Genomic DNA, 10,908 nt, shown 5'->3' with positions numbered 1-10,908 from the left:
GAGAGGAGGGAAGGAGGGAGAGGAAGGAAGGAGGGAGAGGAGGGAAGGAGGGAGAGGAAGGAAGGAGGGAGAGGAGGGAAGGAGGGAGAGGAAGGAAGGAGGGAGAGGAGGGAAGGAGGGAGAGGAGGGAAGGAGGGAGAGGAAGGAAGGAGGGAGAGGAGGGAAGGAGGGAGAGGAAGGAAGGAGGGAGAGGAGGGAAGGAGGGAGAGGAGGGAAGGAGGGAGAGGAAGGAAGGAGGGAGAGGAAGGAGGGAGGGAGAGGAAGGAAGGAGGAAGAGGAAGGAAGGAGGAAGAGGAAGGAAGGAGGGAGAGGAGGGAAGGAGGAAGAGGAAGGAAGGAGGGAGAGGAAGGAAGGAGGGAGAGGAAGGAGGGAGGGAGAGGAAGGAAGGAGGGAGAGGAAGGAGGGAGGGAGAGGAGGGAAGGAGGGAGAGGAAGGAAGGAGGAAGAGGAAGGAAGGAGGGAGAGGAAGGAGGGAGGGAGAGGAGGGAAGGAGGGAGAGGAAGGAAGGAGGAAGAGGAAGGAAGGAGGAAGAGGAAGGATGAGGGAGAGGAAGTAGTGAGTTATGGGCGAGCGGGTCGATACTGACAGTTCGGAGTCTCGACGCGTCCGACAGCTCGTCAGCAGAAAGAACTTTACATTATTGAAACGGAGGGAAAATTCTGTTTTGTGTCGACTGAAAGCAACAACAAGGCGCACACTGCCTTGATAGATTGATTGATTGATTGATTGATTGATTGATTATCGGTTGGCCGATCATATCGGGGATATGAGCCTTTCAGAGATCATGACAACCGACGTGAAATCTTTTATTGTACAGAATAAACAATGCAGAAAAAAACGTGTTCACTTTCTTGATTCAAGATCTATATATGTGGTTGTAACAAAATTACGGTTAAACTAAGATATAAATATACATCAATTACATTTCTTTGTCATAAAGGCTTGATAACAACATCTTAGGAATAATATCTATCGGCCGATGTGTCGGAAATCTTGTACGACCTAATATTGATATTGGTGCTAAATATGTTAAATAGCATGTTGCTAACATTATTTACCCGCCGTGTGGCCATGGGCAGGTACTGAAGAAAACAGTGGGGTTGAAAGAAATACAAATTATTACTGTCAGTGATCAACGACACTCTTCTTCTCCTTTATTGGTCCAATTATTGGCCACTTCCTATTTCTGAATGAAGACATAAACACTGACACATGGTCGTTTTGAAGATCAATAAGTTCTGTGTGATAAGCTGAGTGTGATCTGCTCTTCATCTGAACTGTTCTGAAGTGCAGTCGAGTCTTGCTCCACCGATTTTATGTGTGTTTGATAAATGAACCGTGAATCTGTGACGACGACGACGACGACGGCGACGACGACGACGACGATGGCAACATGAGAAAATAAAAAAGCATTAAAACATCGGAGCCGCCGCGCTGCAGTTACACGAGGGGAATTAAGCTGCGATAAAGATTGAAAAATCTATTAAACACTGAGTACACGTAGTCTATATTAAACATGAAGCAGGGAAAAAAGAAGACGAGCGCAGGTTTATGAACGAGAGAGCAAACTTCTCTCCCGGCCAATAAAATTGATGGAGGGTGAACTTGTTGTTATCTTCCCATTGGCCGGTTAGGAAGGCAGGAAGGAGGCTTATCTGGGATGGACCAGGAGCCACGAACACACACACACACACACACACACACACACACACACACGCACGCACGCACGCACACATAAAACCGGAGAGACAATGATCATCAATGATTCTAATTAAAACTATACAGGACGTTCTAATGTTTGAATAGTCGCTAAATTATTACAACTAATAGTTTGTACTTGGTTTGTCTTTTCTTAACATAAATGAACAAACTAACTTGTGCTTCTCTACATCCCGGTTCAGACCTGGCGTCGTGTCGCTCTCGTCCTGTTGGATTCGATGATTTTAAAATGTGCTGCGATATATATATCGATTTTCCAAGTTGTGTCTGCCGGTTTTAAAAACAACAAGAATCTGTGTTAAAAGAGGATTAAGTCGATTCGCTCCGTTGGTTTTCGTTGTGGTTTTAACGATCGCCCTTTAATTGCGAGCTCGGATGTGTAACCAACGCGACTCTCGACGCGTCTGTAGCCGCTGTGATGAGGCAGACGTCGTCTTCAATGATTTCAAATCATTGAATCCAAAAGGACGAGAGCGACACGACACCGGGATGTACAGACGCACCTGCATTATGAAACATATGCTCCGCCCTCGACTGAGGTTTACAGACCCATATGGATCAGAAGATCAGAAATCAGCGGCTGTACAGTGAACACACTCCGGTGTCAACGTGTTTGGGCCCGTTATTGGACAGAAGAACGAGACGACAATATTGTTCCGTTGCTCTCTTCTCATGTCTGTAATCAACCGCAGGTCAGTCTGTCCTGACATGTTCTCTTATACATACATAATGAAGAACGCGGCCTTTTGGCTTCGCGGCGCCGGCGACTGTTGTTGAAATGTTTATATCTGCGAAATCATGAGAAAATCAGGATTCAAAGCAGCTGTGCTCGGTACCCAGCGGGGGGGCCGGGGGTTATTACCTGGTGTTCACGGGCATGCGGCAGGGCACCGAGTCCCGGATGCAGGAGCTGGTGCCGGGGTCGGCGGGCTCCACGATGACGAAGGGCCTCTCCTCCAGGGTGACCACCCGCAGGTGCTGGGAGTCGTCCAGAGGCTTCAGGAAGGAGCCGTAACGGGACCAGGGGTGGTAACGTAGACGCAGGTGACCGTTCTCCCACCAGCCCACCTGGAAAACACACACACACACACACACACACACAAACGAAATTTTGCGGGAGTCACGTAAATTCTCTACGCGTTTGGTGTGAACGCAGCACGAGCTGTCGAACACATGTAATAAACTAAGAGAACCTGCAACCGGCAGTATTTAGGTTTTCTAATCATTTGAATATAAATATTCAAACCAAACTTTCAAAGTCATTTTAGTTTTATAGTTTTTACACGTCGACCTGATGTTCACGCCTGATTAGAAGCTAACGAAAAAGCGGTAGCTAACACTGTTAGCCCCCACAACACGTACAGCTTGGTGGGTTACGCCGCCGACTTTGGTGCAGAAGGTCGGGGTTCGATTCCGGGGCAAGTTATTCTAATCTAATGAAATCAAAGAGTCCAAGTGTATATTAAACACTCTCCCTTTCAAACACACAGAAGTGACATTCCACCTAGTCGAGTCTTCACCCATGAGGATTTCAGTGTAGTGGTTGTTTTTCTTTAAATTGAAGATAATACTGTGCGATAGCTTTTATTCTGTGTTGGGTCTTGTTGTCTCCATTAGAGAGACTCGGGGGGGTCGCCACATTACAAATCACACAATAACAGGGACTTGACGACCGTGACAACCAGTGGGTGAAGTGTGTTCCACGAGGCCCATCTGTCCACTTCCTGTGGAGTATTACTGTGCCGGTTCTCTGCTAAGCCTTTTACGCCCGCGCCGCTTTTTACCTCGACGGCCGCTTTGACCTGCGGCTGCGTCCTTTTTCAGAATACAGACGTGAACTCCGGAGGACACGCTGGGCTGCGAGCGAGACTTGACGCGGTCCCTGCCTCGGTGATGTCATTCATGTCGCCCGAGATGAGCGTTCTCAGGCGGCGGCGGCATTTTGAAACAGAAAACCGAGGCGAGTGGGTTCACAGTGTCGCCCACTTGTGCAGACAAATGTGTTCCCGTCGCCGGTGGATGGAAGCGGGCGGGTGTGCAGACACAACACCCCACCGACGTGTCAGGTGTTTTGTCATCGTCTGGCTGCGGCGGCGTACATTCAGACCTCATTTGCATACGACCAATTCCCCCGTCGATCTCCCGGATGGTTCGAGACGAGTGGCTGCCGGGATTTATGCAAAAAAAACAACAACACACACACACACACACTTGCAAGTGTTTTGCCACTTGTGAGGACACCAGTCTTGACGTAACCCTACGGTTACATGCAGATTAATAATCTTGTGTGGACCAGCGGTTAGAATAATGTTTATAATTCATATAGTCTGTATGAGAACATATGTCTTCACACACACCTATAATGTGACTATGTGACTGTAACTTCCTTATTTAATTCAATGGATAAGGTTATTATTATTATGATTTAATATCATTACAGAGCTTAAATACAAGATGTTCCGTATTTTCTTATGTGAAGAACTTCACTACGTGAAGTCTGATTGATTATATTTTGTCATTGGAGGTACAGTAGAGCTTCACGCTCTCATTGAGCTCACGTGTAACTTTACATGTCTTTCAATGTAAATTACTCAATGATCAGTATTCGTGTGTAAACCGGTGATTCATCAACTGGTCAGTTCAGTCGGTGGATGTTGTTGGGCTATAGATTTCAGGCGGATGGGAGATCGCTCACATCAGATGAAAAACACACAAAATGATGGATAACAACATTATAGTCTCCATCCACACAGACACTGCACAGAATGAACAACCTCACGCACGCCGGTGGATGTAATCAGGCACAAAAACACAAAGGCAAACAAGCACGGGTTCACACTTTTTGGCCACTTTGCCACATTAGCGCCTCGCGACCGGAGATGGAAAACAAGAGGTCGATGTAAATTGCAATTTCGCAGCACCTGGCAATTTTGGACCAATCTCACTCGTCGTATCTTCGATGCAACATTCAGCCTCGTGTGTTTTTCTCTGTCTCTCACCGCTGCAGACAAACCGTCGCCTCGCCCAGAGCAACGTGATCATTGGCTCTGCTATGTGCTCGTCCGTCCTCCAGTTCACCCGCGCAAAAAATGTTGCATTAACTGAAGTAAATTCTCTCTCTGGCGCTCTTTAAACACAAAAGGACTCATACATTCATATGAACACACACACACACACACACACACACACACACACACACAGACAGACAAGAGCTGAATCACTGGTTCGCCAGTGGAGCAGACATTTGATATTTTGGAGTTCTCTGTTACCATGGAGCTCAGACAGATTTTTATCAAAATGTTAGGAGACTCAATGGTGACGCCGACGTTAAATCAAACTTCAAATTAAAAAAATTCACACAAGAGCTGCAACACTTAATGGATTAGTATCTAACAACTCATTTAATCGCAAACTATTTTGATAATCGACTAATCGGTTCAAGTGGTTTTCATGGGAAAAAAAGTCCTAATTCTCTGATTTCAGCTTCTTAAATGTGAATTTGTTCTGGTTTCTTTGCTCCTCTGTGACAGTGAACTGAAGATCTTTGGTGTGAGGACGAAACAAAACATCATGTGGAGAGTTTTGGAGAAACACAATCGACACTTTTCACCATTTCATGAACCAAACAACTGATCGATGACGAAAATAGTGGTTAGTTGCCGTCCTAATTGTCTCACACACACACACACACACACACACACACACGGACCAGACTGGGGGACGACCAGTGTTTCCAGCAGGGTTTATCTGAACAACAGCAGGTCACGGTGTGTGAGCACCACAGTGCAACACCAAGTGAGGAACTCGTGACTGGGACATCTTGAGGCCACAGGCTCCGAGCCGAGGAAGAAGAAGGCCGAACAAGGGAGCTTCTGGTTCTCCCTACTGCTGCTCCACCACCTGGAGATCTTCCATCAGATCCACCTTCAAGACGTTTGTCGCCATCCTTTGTCGTGTCCTGGGGCCACAACACGCTGAGAGACCGCAGACGTGATCGGATCCGTTACCTTACCTTCAGGTATGTTAAAATGTGACGGAAGAGTGAAAGACGAAGGAAGATGAGTCGATTATTTGTTTGACCTTTGAGATTATCTCGTTCAAATAATATATTATTCATTTTGATAGGGTTCGAAAAATGTTGACATAACCATAATCCAAACCCGATTGAAGTAAAAAATTTGAAATCAGAGAAAAATATGTGCGATGTGACGTCGTTGCCCGTCATCTTTGGAAGCATTGGACCAATGGAAGAGCTCCTTCTTATCTTGTTCTCTGCCTCAGACAATTCTTTCCATCTTAAAGAGATAGATCTGAGTCATCATCATGTCACCCTCGTCATGTCTGTCTTCTGGCTTTTCCTTTCAAATCAATAATCTGAGGACTAAAACAGTTTGGGGGGGGGGAGTTACCTGAGAAGATCAATAATTCAAATGCCCATTAGGACCAAAATCCACACTCTGATGTGCATTGACTTGAAGAATCGTTACTTCGCCGTCATTGGCCCCAAAATGATCTGCGAGGATCAATGCTCTGACCTGCTCCCTGCACCTCCTGTCGATCCCGTGACATCGATTTCCCCTGAAACCGTCCGCGGGCTTCTGCACACGCTCCAACACTACGAGAGGGAGATCTGATTCTCTCTGCGGCCGCGGCGGCTCATCGCAACGCAGCTCTTCTTCTGTTTAGCGCAAACAAATCAGTGCTGCGGCGGCGGAGGTGAAACTCATCACTATCCGAGCACCACAGGACCTTTTCATACAAATACCAAACACTCAGTGATGAGAATAGCGATTGTCACAACAACAAAAAGAAGCTGAATCACAGTGAGAGTGGTCTGCGTCTGCCAGGCAGCCAGACACATTCATTCATAAGAGAATTCTGATAAATACTCTGATAAACAATATTCTCAGAAATGAGCGCTGGGACATACCTGTCCAAACCAATGTTCATGTTTGTTGTTGTTGATATTGATTGGTTTATAGAGCGTTGTGGTTTAAATTAAGAAAAATTATTGACTCGTTAATTTCTTTGCCACTAAACTAATATTACATCTGATTTCGTTGTTGGACCATAATACGATTAAAGTCTCCTCCTCTCTCCGCGAGCTGCCAGGGCTCATTGGAATTCATCTTCCAGTTATTTTTCTTCTTGTTCAGACAGTTGGTCCAATGGGTGACGAGCTCAAGTCAACTTCCTGTTGTTTGTTCAAAAGTTCAAACTCCTCCAAACCTCCGTGTTTCCACACTGCAAAATCCAACTTCAAATCCATAGAGAAACATTTCAGCTAATTTGAAGGAGAAAAAAAACTGTTACACACACACATTATGTTTTTTTGTATGTATGAAATCAACAATAATAACTAATCATGTATCAACAAATGTGATTGGACATATTCAATCATTACACTGATATTATATTAATGTCTGTGGCATTGTAGAGATTTGGACCGATGCCATATTATTGTGTATTTGACTGGTGACTCCTGTAACCTTGTCCGTTTTTTTCAAATCATTATTTCTGTTGAGTCTTCGGCTGTCATTGTGTCATTACTGATTTTGCTCGTGGCTTCTCTGTTTCCCAGCGATGTCGTCCAGCTGGAGACAGGAGTCAAGGCTCCTCCAGTGCAACTAATATTTAACCTCGCTGTTTCCCCGAATGCTAAAAAGTTTCCTGCTCCATTGTTGAAAAATTCAGGGGGAAGACGTAATGGAGCTGAGATATTCCTCCCAACAGAAAGAATAAAAATACAGCCATAAATATATTAAAGGAGTGGCAGCCATCTATATGGAAGCATTGGTGGAAGTTTATTCCACCAATCTATTTTAGTTTATTAATCTGTGTCAGATTCATTACCGCTCTATTTTCACTCTGCCGGTCGGTTTAATTACATGTTTCATCAACGTAGTCTGAGCCACATCGACCTCATAAGTCTGGATATATTATGGTATTTTTTCCGTAAGTAAGGAAACATGGACAGTTTAAAAACCTGAGGTCCTCCCCTCTGGCTGAGCTCAGCATTTAATCCTAAAATATTGAGGAAAAAAGATAACATTTGCATACCCAAATTTGGTATTTTACAGGTGTAACATTTTCCCATTTGATACAATGATTTCGTGAGCAGTGAGTAGATGTGCTCCTCAGTTTAGGATTATGTCTGATCTCTGTTAATTATGCATGTGATCATCCACCAATCTTGTACTTTTATTTTTGATATTTCATGAATTGAAGGTTCAAATATTGATCTTTTTCCGAATGAAAGCTGCTGATGAAATTCACAGCAGATGCTCGGCCAACACACGAGTCCGCGCCACGCTGTGTTACCTCCCACATCTCTATCAAACTGAAATTCATGGAGCTGATGTGAAACATCACCACGTGAAATATTAACTCGGCCATGAGTTTTATCTTTTAGCAGAAACATCACGTGTTATTTGCTTGTAGAAGCGTCGTTCAGTCTCCGAGGCGTCTACAGGAAGTCTGTTTTAAAGCCTGCTCCTTTACGAAGCACAGTAACTGATGAACAGCTCCATCAAATCCCTCCTGCCGATGTGCTGTGATCAGCCTGTGTCGCAGGCGTTGAAACTCTCTCTCTCTCTCTCTCGCGCCTTTGGAGATGAGCTGAAACGGGATTCGGCTTTGTGTGTTTTAGGATTTCATCTCTCCTGTCGCGTCGATTAAAAATGTACTCCGGCTTTCCTGTCTCACTCGATCCATTGAGCCACCGCGTGCTGTACCTTTCGTTTCTCATGCACGAGCTCAAAAGAGCAAACAAATATGAGATGACTTGCGGTGTCATTGTAACAACTACAGTCATTTCGTAAAACTCCCAGGATGAGATGATCAGAAGCTGATACGAAAATCAAACAACTCAAGAACTCTTTCATTTACAGTGAAATCTGTTCTGAAGCACAAACACACAAACTGCTCGACAACAACATCATTTCATGCAGAAAAATAGCAACAACATTATCTTAGTGTTTAAGAAGCTTATTAATTAATAGTTGATACACTCTCCTGCATCCACAGCTCACATGTACATGTGACAGTGCTTGGAATATTGCTGTTATGCAAGATAGTCAAATATATCAAGAAATGAAACCAATTTAGGTTCAAATCCTCTTCTCATTAAATCAGGTTTAGCGGAATAGATAATGATCAAATTTAAATCACAGACATGAAGGAACGTTGTAAAACTTCTTGGTAATAAAATGCTTCTTGCAAATTAACACAATATGGTGGATATCGCCATTTCATACAAAAGTGGCAATAGACTACTTTAATGCAAAGCAATATTTTAAGACACTTAAAAAATGATTCTCAATCAAAAGTTACTTCATATAGAAGTTAACTGTAGGTTAGGACAGTTCTTGAGTCCTTGTCTTCACCTCAAAACAAGACCGATAAATTTAATTATCCGAGACTTTTGATAAATATTTAACCAGGCGACCAAGTTCTACAGTCGGCTCTCGTTCAGTTTGCTGTGATCTGCAAATACACTCCGTGATTCGGTTCAGCGGAGGTTAATTCAGAAAATATACACCTGGGAGACAGGGCTGCTCTGAAAAATGAGGTAGGAGAGCGAGCGCAGGGTAGTTGGGAGTCAAATCGTCTGCCTGACAGACGCGTGGACACTGGTTGTGCTCCGTTGTACCGTCAGACTTCAGGTCACAGCTTATTAAAAAGATCCGAAAATCTGTGCCTGGAAATGACAGACAGATTTTTAAGGTGGCATACCTTTACTATTTAATAAATCGCTAACTCAAGATAAAGGTAAAGGATGTTTTAATGGTTCAAACTAATATCTGTTATCCTAATTACACTGTTTGCCCCGGGGCTGTTTGGGAGCCGCGTTGATTATAAAATGTTTTTATATTGTTTCATAAAACTGGATTTATGACCTATACTGAGGCTGGCCACCAGAGGGCGATCAAGATGTTTTGGCTTCACATTTGGTCTTTCATATATAGTCATTGTGCCGACGCTGAAACACTGACAAGAGCAGATTTTCATAGTTTGGCTGCAGCAGTTTCCAGACTGGAGTGTAACAATATAATGAAAATATTTAACATTATGAAATCGGGGAAATTCACCTGAATATCAGATATAAATAGCAGCACGGGAGTCGTCTTTTGAGAGCAGCAGAGCAAAACTCAACCCTTATCTGGAAGTTGTTCTGCCTGTGTAGCTTCCTCTTTCCCGTCCTCTATCTCCACCCGAGTACGAGACAGAAACCCGTCTCCTCTGTCAGTATCTCACTCTTCATTCGGCAAAAAAAAGGCGATACAGTAAAAGGTGAGAAACATTTTCTTTTTTTCCTTTTTTTTAACAAAGGCCAGAAAAAGCTACAACGAGTCACCGAGATCAGAACGTCAGTTTGCTGCCTCTTGTAAGGTTAACTTCTGCCAAAGGAAATGAATGCCGGATGAGTTGAACTCCAAAAAAACAAAGAAAGACGGGGGTGAGGTGCAAAAGTTTAAAAAAAGTAAAGAAAAAAAGATGAATAAAACTGCTTACAGGCTCCAAAAATAGATGCCCCTTGTTCGGCAGTAAGATGAGAAGCGCAGCCCGTTTGTCAGGTTTTAGAACCAGAGCATCATCGCTAAATTTAATATTTCACTTCAATATTTTTTGCTGCTCTCGCTCTGAGGCTTGTTATCTTCTGCAAAACACGACTGGGGTCAATTTCAGATCACTGCGTAAAAACTCTGCAACGCCGTCGCCTCAAACGACCCCGTTTTCTTTTCTCTGGAGTAAGTCAGAGTTTTTATCGAGAGTCCAGAGGGAGAGAAAAACATTATGTGGCACTGTCAAGTGAAGGTTTTTTTTGTATCGTGGAGCGTTGACAAGTGAAACGGGGCCTTTAGAGGCCAGTTAGATCTGCTCCATGACGCCTGAAGGACTGACGCTGGTGACGAGTCGAAAAAGAAATGAGACGCTACGACCAAACCATCTGACACTAAGACTGTAACTCCGACAATACTCCAATGCTCTTTGTTCACATTAGGAACTCTATGATCAGCGCCATGCAAAGGGACTGACACGTTTTGAAAAAAACGCAGTTTGTCACTTTGTCACTTGCGTTTGAAGCGAATCGGGCCACGGCTTAGTCGTATGCTAATTCATGCAGTGACCCAGAAACTGGGGATGTAAACTGGCCTTTGCTCGTTTGTCAGAAAATCTTAACTTGGTT

General features: G+C 44.0%; 1 protein-coding gene across 3 annotated transcripts in view; it reads right to left on the bottom strand.

The window, feature by feature from the left end:
* The window catches only part of grin2da (glutamate receptor, ionotropic, N-methyl D-aspartate 2D, a), a 145,788-nt gene that overhangs the window by 34,996 nt on the left and 99,884 nt on the right, over nt 1-10,908 (bottom strand). For all 3 annotated transcript variants that reach the window (XM_047330326.1, XM_047330327.1, XM_047330328.1), the window contains exon 8: nt 2,581-2,786. In XM_047330326.1, coding sequence (XP_047186282.1) covers nt 2,581-2,786 — 206 coding nt within the window. The remainder of the gene's footprint in view (nt 1-2,580; nt 2,787-10,908) is intronic.

The sequence above is a fragment of the Scophthalmus maximus genome, chromosome 22 (assembly GCF_022379125.1).
Source record: "Scophthalmus maximus strain ysfricsl-2021 chromosome 22, ASM2237912v1, whole genome shotgun sequence".
Classification (NCBI taxonomy): domain Eukaryota; kingdom Metazoa; phylum Chordata; class Actinopteri; order Pleuronectiformes; family Scophthalmidae; genus Scophthalmus; species Scophthalmus maximus.
Note: the sequence above shows the minus strand (reverse complement) of the source record. Positions and strands in the feature narration are given on the sequence as shown.